At 44.9% G+C, this 23,199-nt stretch overlaps 1 protein-coding gene across 3 annotated transcripts in view; it reads left to right on the plus strand.

Moving 5' to 3' along the window:
* SHISA6 (shisa family member 6) overlaps nt 1-23,199 on the plus strand; it is a 378,854-nt gene that overhangs the window by 349,026 nt on the left and 6,629 nt on the right. For 2 of the 3 annotated variants that reach the window (XM_043528411.1, XM_043528412.1), the window contains one exon: nt 2,330-2,482. In XM_043528411.1, the coding sequence (XP_043384346.1) occupies nt 2,330-2,482 (153 nt within the window). The remainder of the gene's footprint in view (nt 1-2,329; nt 2,483-23,199) is intronic. The other variant, XM_037914391.2, reaches the window with a different exon arrangement.

A 23,199-nucleotide genomic window follows, 5' to 3' on the forward strand; every position in this document is an offset into this window, starting at 1 on the left:
TCCATATGCAGCAGCACAACTGAACCCAGTGAGGCCTCAAACACCTGCGAGGGATGGTCTAGATAATACTTAGTCCCAGGGGCAGCGAGTATCATAGGCCAGGGAAGGCTAAGGCCCAGGCTGTGGCCCCGCCCATGCTCTGCCCCCCACATCCTGAAGCCAGCGGGGGCTCAGCTCCAGCTGTGGCCTGGAGCTTGGGGATCAGGCAGGGGCTGGGGCAGCCAGGGGTGGCTCAGGCCAGTGCTCAGGCCGGCCGGGGGGTCAGGCCAGCCGGGGCAGCTCAGACTGGCCAAGGGGCAGGGCAGCTGGCTGGTGTTGGGGCATCCAGTGTGGCCCAGGAAGGCATGGCTGGGGTGGCTCAGGCTGGCCTGGGCCAGCGTACCTGGGGTGGGCCAGCCGGCACAGTTTGGACCGTGGGCGGCTTAGGGCTCTAGCTGTGGGAGGAGGAGAGACTGTGGAGGAGGGACTCAGGGGGTGGAGCTTCAGGTGGAAGGGGCGGGGCTGGTGGGCTAGGTTTCCTGAATGGGTGGTTCATCTACTGCCCATGCTTAGTCCTGCCATGAGTGCAGGGGGCTGGACTAGAGATCCCTTCCTGTCCTATGATTCTATAGACATGCAGTCTCTGAGACCCATGCACAACAGGTGACAGGGGCCGTGGCCATTCCTGCCAGTTCAGGCCCGAGCACATGGCCCCTTTCTCCAGAGCACTCCACTCACTCGTGAGGGGTGGACAGTTAGGTCAAGAGACAAGGCTCAATTCTCCTGGGTTGTCTGATGGGATAGAGTTCCCCTGTGCCCTGTTGACAGGTCCAGCAGAGGCAGGAGCTCAGCTCGAAGACCATCTAGGATATGTTGTTAGGTTTGAGAAACATGATGGTCCGAAGTTCAGCCATGTGCTTTAGACAGTGACACAGAAAGGTCAGTCACTGAAAGCAGCAAGAAAACAAATGCCGCCCCCATCTCCCTGAGAGACACTCCTGTTTGTGGGAAATCCTCACCCAGGCTGGCCCCAGCAATGCCTCCAGAGTCTGCCAGGAGTATCCTTTCACCTGAGCCATTTGAACTCTGCAGGTACATCCACACTGCAGCTGGGAGCGTGCTTCCCTGTGCAGGTAACTGACACACACTAGCTCTGCTCGAGCCAGCACACTAGAAATAGCAGTGTGGCTGTGGTGGCATGGGCAGTGGCTTTGGCTAACTGCCCATGTCCAGACCCAGGGAACACGCGGACATGTATTTGGACAGCTAGGCCAAGCTGATGCCCATGCTGCTGTGGCCACATTGCTGTTTTTAGTACACTAGCTTGAGCAGCGCTAATGTGTCTGTCTACCCAGGCTGGGAAGCACGCTCCCAGTTGCTCTGCAGAAATACCCTTCAACAGAGCAACCTTGAGGCAGCTCAGGAACATCAGCAAAAACCCAGTTCTCAAAACAAAAGTTCCCAACATGCATCTGACCCTTCCTAGAAATATTTTAGCTTGGGACATCACCTTTTTCCAGGGTACCAGGATGAAAGTTCAGTTGTGCTTGGGCCTTAAACCCTTTACAGTCTCTGTTCTGTAGGTTCCCTGTCACGACAGGAGTCAGATTGGCATCCGACAACACATGAGGCTTCAGGAACTGTCACTACTTCCCCTCCACCCAACCCTTAAGACAATAATCTCCTCCCAAAGAGAGAATGGGATGATACCAGAACTCAGGAAGTGAATTCTTAGGGCTAGTAGCCAGTCTGAATGGCACTTATCAATAGTAGACTCCATCTAGTGCAGAGGGAGAGGAGAATTGAAGAGCCCCCACCCCCAAAAGGGGCAGTGTTTGAAATCATGTGACTGATTTAAAGGGAGGGTGTGTTGTATTCTATAGTAAACCAAGACACTGGAGTGCAGAATGCAGAAAAGCATCTTCTCCACATGGTGGGTTTGGTCGCTTATACATAGATGTTAATGGCATCTGTGCTAACTTTGTCCTCAGAGATGAGATATTGGAGCCCCTGGGGAATAGGCAACAGTGTAATATTCTCTGTCTATAACGAGATGACTATCTTTACCATTGACTTAACAAAGGAGTCTGTGCTCTGTGGGCAGCACTTCTTCACTGCAGTTTGCATTTGTTAATAGTTGCAGTGGAGACTAAAGGCAGCAAAGTCTTGGGTTTCATTTCCCATGGCTTGGCTGGTGTCAGTTTTAATTATAGCGTAGTGCCTAGCTGTCAGATTTGGTTCAGATGTAGGGGAGTGGCTCTGCTATCTGGCAGGTGGATGGGAATTTCTCACCTCTCTCTTCCCTGTCCCCTGGTGCATTGCGTGGACATGTTTTTATTCTTTCTTGCAGAAAAACCACGGATGAACAATATCCTCACTTCCGCCACGGAGCCCTATGATCTCTCCTTTTCCAGGTCCTTCCAGAACCTCTCCCATCTCCCGCCATCCTACGAGGCTGCAGTCAAGACTAACCCAAGTAAATATTCTTCTCTGAAGAGATTAAGTAGGTGTCAGCTCATTTCATTTTTTTTTTTTTTTGTATCTCATTAGCCTGTGAGCTGCAAGGGGCATAATGACAAGGCAGTAATTCAACTTCCTTTCCCATTGCACTTGCTGCACTGACATCTCTGGTCTGCAACGCTGTTCCCTGTCACTTTCCATTGAGGCAGAGCTGCAGGGGAAAAGTCACTTTTACCCCAAGCGAGTGATGGTACATGTGGCTGTTTCCTCACTGAGTTCTCTGCTGTGCTTCCTCTGATTACTCATCGCAACATGCTCCCTTGTCCTTACAGAGCCATCCGGTATTCCACCTACTTTATATCAGAGATGGGGGAAGCCTGCTTGGCTATCTCTGAACCTCCGATTGTCTCCCCAATCTGCAGTTAGAGCAGGTAACTCACTGTCTGTCTGCCCTGGAGCAGGTACTTCAGACTAAATATCAACCAAAAACCAGTCTCAAAAAGCTCATGAAATGATTGGGAACATTCATGTAAGTGAGGGAGGGATACTTACCTCCTGTATCTGGGCTGTAATCTGATCCATTTCATGGACCTGGTGGTGGTCTATACTGTGGACTTATTCCTAATACATTTCTATGTCCCTTGGAGTGTCAGTCTCTTTGTCGCATACTATGGATCCATTTTCACTCTGGCTAGTATCAGCTGCTGGCTGCTGTTTTCTACCATGTGTTGTGTTCTGCTACCACCCTTCAGCAGGGTCCAATTCCAGACTCTTACTGATGTTGAGTAGCTTGTACACACGTAGTCTCATCAGCTTCAATTGCATTACTCAGGTGAGTGCATTTGGGTATTTCCACCACAGAAATTGCAATACAGATCTGCTATAAGAGAAATCCCTCTCCTTGGTTCAGCACAGCAGTTGAGCATGTGCTTAACTTTAACCAGGTATAGTAGTTGCTACCTGCTTAAACTTAAAACATATGCTTTAAATGCTGTGATGCATAGGGCTAGTTTGCTGAATTAGGCCTGATTTCCTATGGTGCTGGGTATATCACTCTGAGCAGGACATCCTGTCTTCTCCTGGAAGCCTTTTACCCTTTATAATCTACTGGGTAAAGAGGTTGCCTACCTGTTTATTGTAAATATCTCCAACATGCCCATTCACCCCCCTCCAATGCTCTGTGCCTGTTCCTAGACAGCTTTTCTGATATAAACGGATACTGGTACGCCGGTGACACCACTGGATTATAATTTCACAATTGTTGAATTTCTGCTTTCTTGAGATGGTAAATGTTTTCATTTCACAGCGGAAGTCACGTAACTATATGTCTGTTTATTGATTACCAATTGAAAATACTGCCTTTTTTTCTGTAACTGATTTTCATTGTGAGAGACTCCCTGAAATGTGTCATTTGCTTTATATACTATGCCTAGGTACTGGATGAAAATGTTCTGTAGCACAGAACTAAGGATGTCGATATACCTCACTGAAACATAAAACATACTGTATTTTAAAAAGCCAAAAAGAAAAATTTGAAAGTCTGGAAATGTAACAAAATTTGACAACAAACCATAAGTCCTCTCCCTCGGACTTGCTCCTGCTCCCCCCTACTCACACTGAGCAAGTCCCATTGAACTTTGTCCTGTTACACTCTCCAGACACAAGGGGTTTGTAAAGATGTGCACTGAACTCCATCCAGCTGCCCTATGCATCTTTGATGCAGACGCATTCTTGAGAACACATCACTGAAACTGCTACTGCCTGGTGAAAGGGGCCTTGATGTGGTTAAATGTAGGGACAGAAGCCAAACGATAGTACTAAGTACAAACTCTTATCAGCTTAGCTTTTGGCCAGGATGACCTGTGCCAAAGACTTTTCCCAAAAGACTACCAATAATCGATTCAATTTCCTGTAAGGCCTAGCTCCATCTCAGTAATAAAGTAAGTAACAGCTCTCAAGAAGTCTGTTGTGTGTGACAGGGCCTGTGCTGGGAAGCTCTGTGTCTTTGATACAAAAAAAGGAGTGCCCCCTTTCAGAGGGACATGGCAGTCACAGAGTACAAGTTTGAAGTTGTCAACAAGAGAAAGGCCAATATCAAGGTGACATACCAGGGTACAGTCACGACTAATAAGCAGCTGTGTGAACCCTGCCCTGCAACCTTGGGTGCCTTACAATGCCTTGCTGAAGTAGCTCCCACCTGGGCCACTCACAATCAGCCTTCCAGCAGGCAAACCACACCCTGAGTGTCTGTGTGTAATTGCAGCCTCCCAGCCATGCATGGGTTATACTCTGACTCTCCCCAGCCTCGGTTATACTCCAGGCTGACCCCAACACACCAAGTCTCAGATTTTCTCCAATAAATGTATGTCCTGTTCTGCCCAGCCCTCTCCTGGACAATACAAGTTATACTAAGTCCATTATTTCTTTAAAAAGAATAATAAGCCCCATATCCTGTCACCCCAAATGGAGTTTCCTAGACACTTACAATTAAATACACTGGATTAAATAAAACAATAAAACAAGTTTATTAACTACAAAGAGAGAGATTTTAAGTGAGTCCAAGTAATAAGGCATCAGGGTCAGAGATGGTCACAAGAAAAATAAAGAGAAGATATTTACTAATACCTAATTTAAACAAACTATATAAGATAAAAGCAGTTTCTCACCAAATGCTTTCAGCAGTCTTACTGACCAAATCCTAGAGGTCAGGACCCCTCTTCCAGAGCCCAACGAATACTTCCTTTGTCACTTCAAGTGCAGTGAATGCAATGGGCAAGCAGAGAGAGGGAGGGTGCCTTGGGGTGTTTTTCCCTCCTTTTATAGTTTCAGTCTCCCTCTTGAAAAAATATTTCCAGCTGGGGACAAGTAGACAAAAAGTCTGTGTGGAAGGATGTTCCCACTGCTTATCCTCACGTGTTTGAGCTTCCCTTGTTTCCCTTCCTGCTTGATGACTCTATTTACTGCTTAAATGAAAATTGAGCAGATCACCCATTCATTTGTGTAGGACAGACCTGTTTTACAACCTCAGTTTGGGCAGGGCTGCGGGGTTGGGAACATGTGTTAATAACACCATACAGGGGTGTCCTATAACATCACATACACTGTCACTACACATATTTTACCAGGACAATAATAACCAACAAATTATGAGTTTTCAGATGATACCACACAAGGCATACTTTGTACAAAAATTAGTACAATAGTGTCTAGGGTGTGAATAAAAGGGTATAATCTGTCACAATCACAGGGACTGGGTCAGATCAAGACCTGCAGCTCTGAAACTGTGGAGATGTTTGTGCACCATACAACTAAACAAAACAAATCTATGCCTGTGAGAATCAGACATGGGCCTAAGGGCTGCAGTTTTTATTGTGCCTACCAGCGGCAATGCAGGGTCACTCTATTACACATGCACCTTCCTGACCCAGCCCTGCCTCTCCCGCGTAGCCATATTCTGGGTGAGAATCTGCATTGGTTACCTCGGATCCGAGGAAGAGAGGATTTGAGAGCTCGTCTGTGGCCCTCAGTTGTGGAAGATATATGGGGACCCTTGACTCATGAGGCTTCCAAAGACCATGAACCACAGAGGTTCATAGATGAGCCCTGTCTCCCAGTGCAGAGGAATGTGTGCATTTCATATATTTTCTGGCAACATTCACCACAGCAGGGAATCTTTGCCCACTGAGATGGGAACACCACCATGTCCCAATATGCATTACAGATCTGTACACTAGGTCAGCCACCTTTGCAAGGGACTCATCCATAGACTTGCAAAGCAGTTGACTATGTAGACCCAACAGTGAAATCATCTGGACCTTCCAGCGCCTGGCCAGCAAGAGACCCTCACTGTCCCAGCAGCCCAAGAAGGTTCCTTGGCCACGCAGCCAAACACACACCTCTAAAGTGCGGCTCTGTGGAAACACTGACCTTGTTTCAGAAACCTTGAGGAAGAATCTGGAATTCGGCCACGATCTCCAAAACTGTGTGCCTCAAATTAGGCTCCTAAATGCATATTTAAACATATCTAAATAATTGGGCTGATTTTTCAAAAGTGCAGAAAGCCCAGCATGTCCCCCTGAGTCCAGTAGGAGCTGTAGATGCTCAGCACCTCTGGAAATCATCGATTTATATGTTTGAGGCTAGAATTTTCAAAGCAGTCTAAAGGGAGTTAGTGCCCAGCTCTCACTGAGTTGTGGGCTCCTTTGACAATCCCAGCCAAATATGGATTTTTAAACGCAATATGAGCACCCAGTTTCAGAAAATCTTGGCCTAGGTCTCTTACATTGAACTCCCAACAGCTGAGACCCAGAATATTAACCAGTACTTTTGAAAATGTAGCCCTTGACCTCTCTGTGCCTGAATAGTTCTATCTGAAAATAAAGATAGTAACACTTCCCTATTGCCCACAGAGGAGCTAAACTGGTCAAATGCTATTTATCTATCTATCCATCCAGGCTCTTATACTGGCACCCAAACCATAGTATCTGAGTGCCACAGAAAAGCTTATAAGTACATACAGGTTATAATAATCTCCCATCTCCTGTAATTGCTCCACTGTCCAACAAAGCTGTAGGAGGATACATTTAAAAATATCACATAAGGATACAAGGTAAAGTTTACTGTTAAACCTTAACCTAAAAAGTGAGTATTTGAAAGCCTGGAAGTTTTCATTAACTATGACATCTTTTGATGTTCTCTAGTGTTTAAGTGCAGTATATCTGCAACTTGAACTCTCTTAATGACTTTTTCTTTTGACAGGTAATTTCGCTGGTTTTTTCAAAGGGCCGTCAATCTGAAGTATATGAACACAGCCTCTTTCTTTCTGGCTTTCTATAACTGTCAAACTCTGTATTTGTCAGGTGATGCTGTCATGTTTTCTGAGAAGATTTCTCTTCTAGCAATCATCAAAACCATTAGCATCATTACAGCATATTGGACATTTGGGACCAAAATTGTGAAATCCTCACTCACATTCTTTTCAGGCATATCCCTCCTGGCTTCACTTGGATTTAAGGACTGAGACCTTGTCTACACAGAAGTTGTATCACTTTAACTAGACCAGGATAATTTAAGCAGTGCACCTCCTAGCGTGGATGCAAGTATACCAGTATAAATGTATTTATACGATACAGTAAGTCCCAAACAGGAAGGAGCGTGAGCTATAACTGTATAACACACCTTGAAATAGATATAGATTCATAGATATTTAGGTCAGAAGGGACCATTATGATCATCTAGTCTGACCTCCTGCACAACGCAGGCCACAGAATTTCACCCACCACTCCTACAAAAAAAAAACCTCACACCTATATCTGTGCCATTGAAGTCCTCAAATCGTAGTTTAAAGACTTCAAGGAGCAGAGAATCCTCCAGCAATTGACCCGTGCCCCATGCTACAGAGGAAGGCGAAAAACCTTATATATATAATGGCATCCACAGTAGGGCTTGCACTGGTATAACCTCCTCAGTAAAAAAACACCCCTCATAGCTACACTGGGACAAACCTGTGTGTAGAGTAGGCCTGAGTAAGGCAGCGTTTGGCCATGGTCACCTAGAGCTCCACCTTGCCAGGTGAGGGTGGAGGTGGCAGCTTTAAGCTATCAGGATGGCTGGTGCCCAAGGTGCTGATTGGTCACTGTCCAGGTGGGTGAAGTGGGCTGAGGCTTGGGGGCTGGCAGGAACCTGGCCTCTGTCAGAATAATAAAAGGCTTCTGTGGTGCCTCTTTCAGCCTGGGTCTCCCCTCCACTCAGACAGAGGGATGTGACTGAGATCTGGAGAAGTAACCTCACAGAAACCTGGGCAGGTCACAGAGTTCAACTGGCTCCTGTGCAAAGGGGCAACACCAGTGCACTGCTCAAGCCCCACTTCAGTGCTATCCTTAGTGCCTAAGTGGTGCATAATCCTTTGCACTGGCCCTCAGGGAATAACCCTCTTCTGCCCTCAGGGAATAACGAGCCCTGGCTAGTCACTAGCTAGCCAATCAGTGGGATATTTCTGTACATACAGTTCCACCTCCCTCTCCAGGCATGCGGTACTACTAGCTGCAGTGAGCAGGGCCCGTCTGTCTGTGCAACTGCTCCTAGCAGCAATTCCTGGAGCAGCTTTCAGATTTTTCCATGTTGCTGTTCATTGATTATTATGGGCAAGATGCTGCCTGCTAAACCCAGAATGAACCAGAGAAGCACAGACCTTCTGTGCCACGTCTAGCTACTGTAGTACGATGATTGATTTGGGCTGGGATTTCCCAAGGTGTTGAGGGGAGAGAGCTTGCCTTAGGCCCCTGGAAAACCCCAACCTTATTTATTCCTTTATTTCCAGTAGTCTGGGTAATGGATACGAAAGTCAGTCACACCCCAGTGGGGAATCCAGCTCTTCCACTGACCTGGCACTTAACCAACCAGGGCTCCAGAGCAGTGGCGTTAACTAGGAGAACTGGGGGAGGCAAATGGCCCCCAAAGTTGTTTGTACCTGCTCAGAGTTCCATAGGCTGCAGAGCCGGGTGCCATAGCCTGCCCACTTTCAAGCAGTAAATCAATACAGCTGCTGCCAGAGCGGTCCAGAGTGTTGCTCCATCTGCGTGGCCGCAACACTGCTAAAATGTGACCCAGCTGCCGCTTTGCACAGAAGACTCAACTCCTGGCAGGACCAGCTCATGTACTGCGTGGTAGAGTTTCGGGAGACTCCCCAGCCGAGGAACACCCTGTGGGACAAGAGGCAGGGGACGAGCGGGGCTGGAACAGGGTCCCTGCCAGGGGTGGGGGCAGGGACCAGATTTGTCCCTCATGACACTTTCTTGGGGGGCCCAGAGCTATGGGTGGCCTTATTACCCCCCACCCCCTGGCCTCAGCAAGAGAGAGACTTGCTGGACCCAAACTTTGTGTCTGTTCTCAGCCAGTCACTCAGTTAGCCAGCCAGACAAACTGGGTTTTGTGACACCTGATTTGAGCTAGACAGGGCTGAAACTGCCATGCTGGCCTGTATTGTTATTATTACCATTATTATTGATAATCATTTGCATTACACTGCTGTCCAGAGGCCCCAAGAGACCAGGGCCCCATTGTGCTGTTTGCCAGAAGCTGGGAATGGGCGACAGGGGATAGATCACTTGATGATTACGTGTTCTGTTGTTTCCCTCTGAGGCACCTGGCACTGGCCACTGTCAGAAGACAGAATACTGGACTAGATGGACTTTTGGTCTGACCCAGTATGGCTGTTCTTATGTTCTTACGTAGAGGCTGCACAGCCCCATGGTAAGAGAGTCCCTGCACCAAAGAGCTTACAGTCGAAATGGAGAGCATGGGCACAGGAAGGATGAGGAACTGAGGACCAGAGCAAGTCAGCGACTTGCCCAAGATCATACCTGGTGCCTCTAAAAGATCCTTCCTTTCCTTCCCCTCCCTGATGCCTCCCAGGCTTCATCAACATACCTCTAGCTGCCCATGGTGCAGTTCATTGGTTATTATGGGCTAGATGGTGCCTGCTACACCCAGCCCTTCATGGAGCTGCCATGGCTGAGCACTCACCTCAGCTCCCTGGGGGTGGGGTCTGCAGCTCTGCAGACTGGTGAGTGGGGAAGCAAAGCTGTGGGCAAACCTCCTCCCAGCCCCCTCCAGAGCACAGGGTTTGGGACTCATCCAGGCCATACATAGCCTGCACATGGAAGGAGGCCGGCTCTCACCCACGCGAGAGCCCAGTGGAACCGGACCCTAAAGCCGCAGTGATGCTGTTTATCCACCCAGCTCTCACATGGGTTCTGAGCTCTCATGGGACCAATTTGCTACACCTACCTGCAAGCAACTGTAGAGTAAAGGCTGCTGGCTGTGAGGCAGCATTCCCATGGCAGACCCGATCCCAGATCTGCATTGACATCCCCAGTGGGGCTGGCATGTGGTGCCTGGACAAGCGGTGGGGGTATATCACAAGTATTGTTGAACAAGGGCAGCTGTGCAAATTCCATCGCTATGCAAAACTCTGGGGGGAAATCACTGTTTATTGCTAACTGGGAAAAGTCAGAATCAGACAGGGAGCTATTATTGCCAGATTCATTAACCAACTCTGTGTTAGCTAAGGGAAGCATTACAAGGATTAGGCATTTTAAAAAAATATTACAGAGAAACCAAAATAGAGAGATCAGTTGGAATAGACTGAATTTGTGCTTAACAAAAACAGAGAATTCATAGTGATTTCTGTAAGAACATAAGAATGGCCATACTGGGTCAGACCAAAGGTCAATCCAGCCTGGTATCCTGTCTACCGACAGTGGCCAATGCCAGGTGCCCCAGAAGGAGTGAACCTAACAGTGAACCTAACGATCAAGTGATCTCTCTCCTGCCATCCATCTCCACCCTCTGACAAACAGAGGCTAGGGACACCATTCCTTACCCAACCTGGCTAATAGCCATTAATGGACTTAACCTCCATGAATTTATCCATTTGTATGTTAGCTTATTAAGCTTGGGAGGGGGAATAACCCAGGACCCAAAAAAGAAAAAAACAACAACATAACACAAAACAATCTGGTCATCTACTATCCCTAATAACTGTATCAGGAGGTTCCCTTCAAACTATAAACTGTATTGGTCCAAAACACCAAAAAGACAAGAGGAAATAAACCAACTATCCTGAAAATGAAGATTCCAGGATTGCCAACCCCAGGCATTCAGAAATCAAGAGTTCAGGCCCTCCAAAATCATGAGCATTTAAAAAATAATACATTTAAGGTTCTTTTTGTTTTGCTTCTAGTGTCTGACCTGGTAGGGTGCACTCAGGGCACATTTCAATCTCTTCTCCTCAACCCTGAGGGCTCGAAACATATTTTGTTTTTTTAATGAAAGCTGAAACTCTCACCTGTTCAGCTGGCTCCAGGAGCTGGCACTTTAAGTATTACACCAATATCATGAGACTCAGAATAAAATCACATGAGTTGGCAACACTGAGATTCCATTATCTCAATGCTCAGACTTACTTGCCATCCCTAAGGCTTTAGACAGGTTTGTACTCTGCACAGCTGAGTCGTGCCTCTCTTGCCACTACTGCAGCTACACTGCTATTTATACTTGACCTACAGCCAGTCTGGGTGCACAAGCAGGAGAATCACGTTCCTAGCTCGTCACATAGATGTAGCCTACAGTTGGGAGCCTACTTCCCACCATGGGTAGACAGACATGCTAGCTCTGATCGAGACATACCCTGAGAGGCCATCGATATCAAATTGGTCATCTCAGATTCCAGAACAATTAAGAGTTAGCCAGACTTCACCAGTTTTCACCCTCATGTCTGTTGGGAGGAGTGCAGGGCTCTGAGCCTCTGTGCTCGAATTCCTTTTTCAATAAATTATTTCCCTCAGTGCAGGCAAGTCGTGCTGCAGACTCTGGACTCCTGGAGTTCTTAGGAGTTATAGCTTGGGAGGTGCTGCTCCCCACTGGCCTCAGGGCCTTTTCCTCTGTGCTTGCCATGCGATGCAAAGGGAAGGCACTTGGCAAACCACACTCCACCTATTGCCGAGTTACACCCCCCCTTAGGTTCTCCATCACTGGTTCAGTAACACTCATTGAACTGTCACCACCTTTCAAAGGCAATGGGCGGTTAAATGTGCTGCCTGCTTAAACCAACTTGTTTTTCAGATGAGATTGTCACTTTGGTTTTCACCCCTTTGAGACAGAAGACTGAGGGCTTGTACGCATGCGTAAAGATCAATTTTAAATCACTTTACATGGATGCATCTCCTTAATGTAGATGCACTCAAATTGCTTTACCCTCAGCCGTATCTTTTCAACTTCTGTTGGTAAATTATGCATTAAGACAAACCCATTTAAACAGGGCTTAAGTATGTCTACATAAGGGGGTTGCACCAGTTTAACTAGATAGATTTAAAACTAGTTTGGCTCACCTCCTGCAATTCTTCTAATGTAGGCCAGTGCCCAGTGTGATGGGGCAAGGCCAGCTGGCTATGGAAAAGTAGTGGGAGATAGATATATTAGCTCCAGGCTAAACAAATCCCTGGTACCAGGTTAAGTGAAATGGAAGCTGCTCCAGGTCAATTAAGACACCTGGGGCCAATTAAGAACTTTCCAGAAGGCAGGGAGAAGGCTAGGTTGATTGGGACACCTGAAGCCAATCAGGGGCTGGCTGAAACTAGTTAAAAGCCTCCCAGCCAGTCAGGTGGGTGTGGATGTCAGGAGCTGTGGGAGGAAGTTGTGCTGCTAGAGAGGCTGAGTAGCACACACCATATCAGGCACAAGGAAGGAGGCCCTGAGGTAAGGGTGAAGTGGAGCTTGAGGAAGTGAGGGCTGCTGTGGGGGAAGTAGCCCAGGGAATTGTACACATTATGTTTCTAAAAGGACAGCTACCATAGCTGATACTATTAGGGTCCCTGGGCTGGAGCCTGGAGTAGAGGGTGGGCCTGGGCTGCCCCCCCCTCCCCCGCACCTTTGCCCCCTGATTAATCACTAAGACTGGGAGAGAACAGAGACTGTACAAGGAAGGATAACTTCTCCTCACCTCCCTTGCTGGTTTATGATGAAAATGGCTCAGTAGACTGTGACCCTTGTCTCTAGAGAGAGAAGGGTTACATGGAGGGTCACAATGAGCCTCTGAGGCTAGTGAAATCCGCCAGGAAACATGGGACCCACGGAGGAAAGGACAGAGCTTTGTCACACCAGATACAGCAGTGCCAGGTGCTTAGACCCTGTTCTACATACAGACTTGCACATTAAAACCAAGTTAGTTCTGCTAAGGTTAATTTGTCTGTGAACATTCTTATTATGGAATAAAAATGGCTCAGGTTGATTTAGCTAAAGTCAGTTTGTTACCATAAGACTATAAAAAACATAGAATGGCCATATTGGATCAGAACAATGGTCCATCTAGCCCAGTATCTTGTCTTCCAATAGTGGCCAATGCCATATGCTTCCAAGGAAATGAACAGGATAGGGCAATCGTCAAGTGATCCATCTCCTGTCATCCAGTCCCAGAATCTGGCAGTCAGAGATTTAGGGACACTCAGAGCATGGGGTTACATCCCTGACCATCTTGACTAATAAAAATTGATGGACCTATCCTCCATTAATTTATCTAATTCTATAATTCTGGCCTTCACAACATCCCCTGGCAATGAGTTCCACAGGTTGACTGTACGTTATGTGAAGAAGTACCTCCTTTTGTTTGTTTTAAACCTGCTACCTATTAATTTCATTGGGTGAGCCCTGGTTCTTCTGTAATTTGAAGGGGTAAATAACACTTCCTTATTCACTTTCTACACACCCAGTCATGATTTTATAGATCTCTACCATATCTCCCCTTAGTCATCTCTTTTCCAGGCCAAACAGTCCCAGTCTTTTTAATTTCTCCTCATATGGTAGCTGTTCTATACCGCTAATCATTTTTGTTGCCCTTTTCTATATCTTCTCCAATTCCAATATGTCTTTTTTGAGATGGGGCGACCACATCTGCACACAGTATTCAAGATGTGGGCATACCATGGATTTATATAGTGGCATTATGATATTTACTGTCTTATTATCTGTCCCTTTCCCAATGGTTCCCAACATTGATGGCTTTTTGACTTCTGCTGCACATTGAGTGGATGTTTTTAGGGAACTGTCCATGGTGACTCCAAGATCTCTTTCTTGAATGGTAACAGCCAATTTAGACCCATCTTTTTAAAGATATCATTGGGATTATGTTTTCCAGTATGCATTACTTTGCATTTATCAGCCCTGACTTTCATCTGCCATTTTCTTGCCCAGTCACCTGAGATCCAAAGTGTGCTTTGGACTTAACTATCTTGAATAATTTTATATTATCTACAAATTTTGCCACCTCACCATTTACCCCTTCTTACAGATCATTTATGAATATGTTGAACAGCACTGGTCCCAGTATAGATCCTAGGGGACACTGCTATTTACCTCTCTCCATTCTTAAAAAAATTACCATTTCTTCCTACCCTGTTTTCTCTCTTTTAACCAGTTCCTGATCCATGAAAGGACCTTCCCTCTTATCCCATGACTGCTTAGTTTGCTGAAGAAGCTTTCATGAGGGACCTTGCCAAAGGCTTTCTGAAAGTCCAAGTACACTATATCCACTGGGTCACCCTTGTCCACATGTTTATTGATTCTAAAAGATTTGTGAGGCACAGTTTCCCTTTTCAAAACCCATGTTGACTCTTCCGCAACAAATCATGTTCATTTATGCATCTGACAATTCTTTTCTTTACTATGTAACGAAAGATGGAATGGATCAGCAAGGAAAGCTACCTCTTGGAGGTCAGAAAGTGTAGGGGGAAAGTGAGAACTGCCAAAAGCCAAGCAAAGCTGGACCTTGCAAAGGAAATTGAATCAAATTAATATCAGAAGTAAAAGGTTCTATAGCCATATAAAGAAAAAGAAAACAAGGAAAGAAGGAAGTGGGACAACTAAGCACTGAGGATGGGGTGGAGATTAAAGATAATATAGGTATGGCCAAACACCTACACAAATACTTTGCCATAGTTTTTCATAAGAGTATTGAGGAGCTTTGGGGTAATCATAAGGTGTCTATTGGAAATGAGGATATGGAAGTAGAAATTACCACATCCGAGGTAGAAGGCAAACTCAAACAGCTTAATGGGACCAAATTGGAGCGCCTGGATAATCTCCATCCATGAATATTAAACAAACCGGCACATGAAATCACAAACCCAATAGCAAGAATTTTTAATGAATCCATAAACTTGGAAGTTGTACTCTAGGACTGGAGAATTGCTAACATAGTACCTATTTTTAAGAAAGGTAAAAAGAAATGATCCAAGAAACTACAGGCATGTAAGTTTGACCTCAATTGTATGCAGGGTTTTGGAACAAATTTTGAAAGAGAAAGTAGTTAAGTACACAGAGGTAATTAGTAATTGGGATAAAATACAACATGGTTTTACAAAAGGTAGATTGTGCCAGACCAATCTGATCTTGTTCTTTGAGAAGATAACCCATTCTCTAGACAAAGGAAATGCAGTAGATTTCATCTACCTGGGTTTCAGTAAGGCATTGATATAGTTCCATATGGGAAATTGGAGAAGATGGAGATTAATATGAGAATTGAAAGGTAGATAAGGAATTGGTTAAAGGGAAGGTTACAGTTGGTCATACTGAAAAGTGAACTGTCAGGCTGCAGTTCCTCAGGGATCTGTCTTGGGATCAGTCTTATTTAACATTTTTTTAATGACCTTGGCACAAAAAGTGGTAGTGTGCTAATAAAATTTGCAAATGATGTAAAGTTGGGAGATATTTCTAATATGGAAGAGGACCGGAATATCTTGCAAGAAGATCTAGATGACCATGAAAACTGGAGTAATAGAAATGGGATGAAATTTAATAGTGTAAAATACAAAGTCATGCACTTGGGGACTAACAACAAGAATTTTTGCTATAAGCTGAAAGAAAAGGAGTACTTGTGGCACCTTAGAGACTAACCAATTTATTTGAGCATAAGCTTTCGTGAGCTACAGCTCACTTCATCGGATGCCGATGAAGTGAGCTGTAGCTCACGAAAGCTTATGCTCAAATAAATTGGTTAGTCTCTAAGGTGCCACAAGTACTCCTTTTCTTTTTGCGAATACAGACTAACACGGCTGTTACTCTGAAACCTGCTATAAGCTCGAGACTTATCAGTTAGAAGAGACAGAGGAGGAGAAAGATCTTGCTGCATTGGTTGATCACAGGATGACTATGAGCTGCCAATGTGATGTGGCCATGAAAAAAGGCTAATGTGATCCTACGGTGCATCAGTCAAAGTATTTCCAGTAGAGATAAGGAAGTGTTAGTACTATTAGACAAGGCACTGATGAGACCTAATCTGGAATATTGTGTACAATTCTGGTCTCCTACGTTTAAGAAAGATGAATTCAAACTGGAACGGGTTCAGAGAAGGGCTACTAGGATGATCAGAGGGATGAAAAACCTACCGTTTGAGAGGAGACTCAAGCAGCTTGGCTTGTTTAGATTAACCAAAAGAAGGCTGAGGGGAGATATGATTGCTCTTTATAAATACGTCAGAGGGATAAATACGAGGGAATGGGAGGGGTTATTTTAGTTAATTGCCAATGTTCACACAAAAACAAATGGATATAAACTGGCCATCAACAAGTTTAGGCTTGAAATTATACAAAGGTTTCTAACCACCAGAGAGAGAAGTGACGTTCTGGAACAGCCTTCCAAGGGGAGCAGTGGGGGAAAAAAACCTAACTGGCTTCAAGACTGAATTTAAGATTATGGAGAGGATGGTATGATGAGACTGGTACATGCCATCATAGGCAGACTGTGACTGCTAGTAGCAAGTATGCCCAATGGCCAGTGATGGGACACTAGATGGGGAGGACTCTGAGTTACTACAGAGAATTCTGTCCCAGGTGTCTGGCTCTTGGGTCTTGCCAAAATGCTCTGGGTCCAACTGACCACCATATTTAGAATCAGGAAAGAATTTTCCCTCAGGCTAGATTGGAAGAGACCCTGGGGAATTGCTGCCTTCCTCTGCACCATGGGACACTGGTCACTTTCAGGTTTAAATTAGAGCCGATGGTGGATTCTCTGTAACTTGAAGTCTTTAAATCATGATTTGTGGACATCAGTAACTCAGCCAGATGTTATGGGTTTGTTACAAGAGTCTGGGGGTGAGGTTTGGTAGCCTGCAACTTGCAGGAGGTCAGAAGAGGTTATCATGATGGTTCCTTCTGACCTTAAAGTCTATGAGTCTATAGTTTCAACCAATTTGCCTGGTACTGAAGTTAGGCTTACCAGCCTGTGATTGCCAGGATCACTTCTGGAACCTTTTTTAAAAATTGGTGTCACATTAGCTGTCCTACAGTCCTCTAGTACAGAGGCTGATTTAAGGGATAAATAATGTACCACAATTAGTAGTGCTGAAGTTTCATATCTGAGTTCCTTCAGAGTTCTTGGGTGAATACTGTTTATCTTTTTTCCCCAAAAAACTTCCTCTATTCACACTTCAATCATGGACAGTTCCTCAGATTTGTTACCTAAAAAGAATGGCTCAGGTGTGGGAATCTCCCTCACATCTTCAGCTGTGAAGACCAATGCAAAAAAAAAATTAGCTTTTCCACAGTGGCCTTGTCTTCCTTGAGTGCTTCTTTAGCACCTCAATTATTCAGTGGCCCCGCTGATTGTTTGGCAGGCTTCCTGCTTCTGATGAACTTTTTTTTAAAAAAGTCTGTTAGTTTGAATTTTTGGCTAGTTCTTCAAATTCTTTTTTTGGCCTTATACTTTTACACTTGATTTGCCAGAGTTTATGCTCCTTTCTGTTTTTCCCAATAGGATTTGACTTCCAACTTTAGCTAAATTGACTTTAGCCACTTCTATTCCCTAAGAAGAATGTTAACACACAGACTTACACCAAAAATAGTCAAATCAGTTTGTGGACACTCTGATGTAGTTAAATGGGTGCAATTTTGTATAAAGAACAATTCCTGAGATTAGATTTGTCTCAAATATAAAGCATTTGATGAAAAATTATTTTCAGTCTTTGGTGAAATATTTCTCCTTGTCCCTACCCACAACCCCCCATCCAGTCCAGTCCAGTTTTCCTTGTGTTATATTTTTTTAAAAAATCACATTGCATTTATTTTGCACTCCCCAAAATTTTTAGCCTTCAGGGTGCTGCCGATGTTCGTACTGCCAGTGAGGTTCCACTGCAGAAGCTGTTGGAGGAAAGTCGGGTAATTAACTACATGTATTAACGTAAGATAATTTATCCATTAAGCAATTTATCACAAACTTTAAAGAGACATACAGACAATGACATTATTGTACCCAAGATTCATCTAACTGTTAATATTCCCTTTTGATCTGTAAATCAATAACTATAATGATAGACAGGAACTGTCTGTTTACATGGCAAACATTTAACAAGCTATAATTAAACACATACAATTAGTATCATCTTTCTCTAACAATACAGGTTTGCATTTCAAAGTTCTAGCCTATCTACTTTGGAGTGGTCCTAATTACCATTCACATATTCTTCTAACATGTCTCTAATGGTTGCATCTGGGTCAATTAGCCTGCAGGATGCTTAATCCTTTCTGGTCATGTGTCACACTTTGTATAAGAGTCATAGAAATTATATAAAGTGGTAGCAATAATGATTTCCATGATTATATTTTAATTAGATAACTTCACACCATCCTATTCAGAGACCTACCCCAGGCACTCCTCCCTACCTCTTCAGCACAAGAAAAATAAGGTGAAAATACAGCAAAGATAATCCTAAAGGCTCAGATATACCAGAATTCATAATCTCAAACAGACTTCATAAACTGTACATAGACAGATTTCCCAAACTGTCACAACGACATCTAAAGTTACAAGTATACTATCTTTTAAAGGACAAAGTTCAGGTTGAGTGTGTCTCAGCTGATTTGGGTGACAGTGAATGATTCTGGACTTGGTGAAGTGGGGAATTTAACCATTCATTCCCAGGTGTTTTAAAGGTGCAGAAGTTTTTTAAACAAAGAGTAGCTGTGTGACACTGCACCCTATTATTAGGATATGATTATGGCATAATATTGATGTATTTTACGCAAGATAGGACATGTGAGATATCACTGAAAAGGTTATGATTTACTGAATATGATTATCCTATTCCTCTGCTTGTATCATTTTTGTAACTGAAGTTAGGAATATTGACTATATATCTGAATGACAAATGTGTTTACACCTGGGGAATACCCATTAGTCAGAATGCACTCAGTCTAGATGGCTCACTGGGGAGGGCCATTAGAGAAACAATAGGCCTTAGAAGAAGTTTATCTCCCACCGGGGAGACACCTGGAATTGGGGTACCACTGAGCCCCCTGACCCACCAGCCTGGGCTCCCTTTACATTGTACTACTGTGGCCAGCACAGATACAGGTAGGGACACACCCAGCTGCAGTACATACAGAGCAGTGATCAGCTCTGCATGGGGAGGCTACAGCTAAGGAACTGCCCAGCTGCTCAAGTGCACATCCTCCTCTGGAGTATAAACCCAGATTATACTGACTCGTACTGCACAGAGATCTGTACAGCATAAGCTTATGAAATTTGCCCCCACCCTCAATATGGAGAAGGATATGCAACAGCTTTCTGCCCCAAGTTATGTTTCCCACACACTGGTTTTAGACAAAGCAAAAATAAGTTTATTAACAACAAAAAATAGATTTTAAGGGATTATAAGGGATAGTAAACAGATCAAAGCAGATTACTTAGCAAACAAACAAAACATGCAAACTAAGCTTAATATACTAAAGAGACTGGATATGAGTAGCAAATCCTCACCCTAAATGATGATTCAAGCAGGCTGCAGTGATTCTTAAGGGGCCAGCTGTACTTGCTTACAGCTTAAAAAACCCAGGTGTTCCTTTCACAGGCTAAAAATCCCTTTAGCCTGGGTCCAGCACTTCCCCGCAGTTCAATCCTTGCTCCACAGGTGATTCCCAGAGTCTCTTTGGGGCAGGGAGTCAGTGAAGAACCAAGATGATGTAACTCCCCTGCCTTAAATAGCTTTTGCATATAGCAGGAACCTTTTGTCTCAAAGCTTAGCGCTCATGCCAGTCAGTGGAAAAAAGTTGGTATTCCAAGATGGAGTCCAATACCAGGTGACCTGATTACATGTCCCTGTAGTGTCACAGCAACCATGAGTCAGAGGCTGTTTGTAGCGTCCTCAGGAAGCTCCCCCACATCCTACCCCACACCTTCCTGGTGGGAGATAAACTTCTTCTAAGGCCTATTGTTTTCTCTAATGGCCCTTCCCAGCCAGTCATCTAGACTGAGTGCATTCTGCCTAATGGGCATTCCCCAGATGTAAACACATTTGTCATAAAGATATATAGTCACTGTTCCGAACTTCAGATACAAAAACGATACATGCATACAGATAGGATAATTATATTCAGTAAATCATAACCTTTTCAATGATATCTTACATGACCTACCTTGCATAAAATACATCAGAATTATGTCATAATCTTATACTAATATCACTGTGACGAATATGGGGTGCAGTGTCACAAGCTGAACTCCACTAAAACACGCTTGCAACTGTTGCTTTTTTCAAATAATAGTTTAGTCAGAGAGACACAAAATGTCTCCCAAAGTACTATCTAGAACGAAATCCTGAAAATACAGAACAAGGTGATAGAGACAGAAATGTAGGTATAACCCATACCCTATCCATGCGGTGCTCCGTCCCTGTCTAGTGGCTGGGCCACATATAAAGGGGGATGAGGTTGCTGTGGTCTTGGGCCCTGTAGCTGAAGTAGTAGTGGCTCAGGCTTGGAGATTCAGAGGCCCTAGATTCAATCCCTGCAGCTGACAACACACTCAGGAGCATGGTGCAATATAGGCATAGTAGAAATCAGAGGCTTCCCCACCCTTGGTACTGAGAATGTGGGTCAGGACAGAGTGGAAGCCAGTGTTAGTGATTACTCAGTGACAGTCACCCCTGGACAGAAGACTGGCCCAGGGACTGCTTAAGTCTCACATCAGGCCTTTGGCCCATGGTCTCAAGCTGCTGTTGTTTAACTGTTCGTGTGTCTAGTGGGCTTCTGCTGACAGTGATCACAATCAGGCAGCAGGGTCAAGTGGGAGGGCTGGTATTCTCTAAGGAAATAGACTATCTAGTGGGGAGAATCAGCCAGGCTTCTGTCAAGCTTCTCCTCGTTTCTTCCATCCCATAGACACTTCAGGGGCCATACCTTCTGGCATTGCTGCAATATTTTTACTACTGACTTCATATCTCTTCCACGAGGGCATTTCAGCCTTACATTTTTGTGACTGTATCAGACAGAGAGGGAGTGTTTGGGTTGTGTTTCTGTGTAGTTGCCCCCTTAGCCAGGATAGATTCAAAGGCATCTCTGTTGTGCCCCACGTGCCTTGCTCACCTTGAGACTGCTTTGACTGGCCTGTGAGCAGTTTTGCTCTTTCAATCATTTGAAGATGAAAAGAGGCTTCCACTAGATGAAGCTTTTCTCCCCCCACCCCTACTGTTCTCTTTAATATGCTCTCATTCAGCCTCAGTGAGAATAAGAGGCTGGAGAAACCAGTGTTTTGTATTGTCCTTAACATATTCTCAGGCGTGCAGCCTTCACAAAGCAATTCACTGACAAGCTTTTGCCATCCAAGAAAGCTAGGGAAAGGGACATAGCAAAGGACTGATATTCCTGCACGCACTTCTCAGCCCTTGCTTCCCGGACAGCTAATCTCTGTCCCATGCAGTTGCAGGAGAGGTTCATTTTGATTAACCTGTCTGTTCTGCATGGACAAAGATTGCACAGGCATTCACCTCAATGTCTGTGGACACAGTCACCACCCCCCCACACACACACTTTTGCAGCATGTTGAGAGCTAGTGGAATGCTGCCTTCCACGGCAGATGTGACTGCATGTCAGGGGTGCTGTATGTGTTTCATTCTGGGGTGAAGATTGCTGACAAGTCCTGGGGGGCTGGGAGCCCACTGGCCTGGTTGTGTTCGGTGTTTCTGGACACACTGTAGCATAGTCACTGAAAGCCTTGCAGTGAAAGGAATGCAGAGGAGACAATTTACTGATCCTTAATCCTGGCCTTTAAACAGTTCCCCCAGCCCATTGACACAAGACTTACATTGAAATCTGCTGTTAGCTTTGAGAGGGCACGGTGTGCAATAAGACTAGATGCTCCCTTATTCACACCTCTGCGATGATATGTATTAACATAAGGCCGCCATGGCAGTATGCAAGCAGGCCAGCGTTCAAGGGCAAAGACATTGCACAGCTCTAAACAAGTGGTCATATTTCCCCAGGATTAGGGCGAAGGTAAGATCCAGAAGGTGCCACTAAAACTGCTTCCTTTGAATAATTGTGGAATTGTTTCTTCAGGCTGTAACCTAGTTTTGGCAGGTTGTTCTACCTGCTCAGGGTCAGGTATTGTGGTGGTACCAATGAGTCAGACAGAGATCTCAAGGCCAATGTACCTCCACTCCAAGCCTTATGTGGCTTAAAATCCAACAAAAGGGGGGGATGTGCTGAGTCCCCATTTCTGTAACAGATCATCTAAGACAGAAGAACAATAGGCAGACCCGTGCACTTTTCATGGAACAAACTGCACCACACAGAGCTGAATGGTTTGTATGTCAGTCTCTGTTTCCCTGAGCTTCTCAGAGACTTTGGGATGGACCTCATATTTCTGCACTGATGTCCAGTGCCCTTAGGAAACTAAACACCAAACAGAAAGTACAGTGTCCCACAGGAGCACCCCATGCCCCTCAGAGCGAGTTCGCAGCTGAATTTACAAAAAAAAAAAAAGGTTTTTTTGAAAAAATACAGAAAGGGCGACTCTGATTGAAACCAGCATCCACGGAACATTCATGGCCAGTCACTGACAAACAACAAAATCACTTTAATAAATATAAAATATAATATAATACAATATAATATAAAAGTCAGAATGATACTGTTGAAAGGAAACATCTCAACCTTCGAAGTGAAATGTTTCTGTAAGGGTGTGTCAGGGTTCCCTCCCCACTCTGAACTCTAGGGTACAGATGTGGGGACCCACATGAAAGACCCCCTAAGCTTATTTCTACCAGCTTAGGTTAAAACTTCCCCAAGGCACAAACTCTTTGCCCTTGGAGGCTGCACCACCAAGTGATTTAACAAAGGATCAGGGACAGGACCACTTGGAGTTCCTATTCCCCCAAAATATCCCCCCAAGCCCTTACACCCCCTTTCTTGGGGAGGCTTGAGAATAATATCC

Source organism: Chelonia mydas, chromosome 14, assembly GCF_015237465.2.
Source record: "Chelonia mydas isolate rCheMyd1 chromosome 14, rCheMyd1.pri.v2, whole genome shotgun sequence".
NCBI lineage: Eukaryota > Metazoa > Chordata > Testudines > Cheloniidae > Chelonia > Chelonia mydas.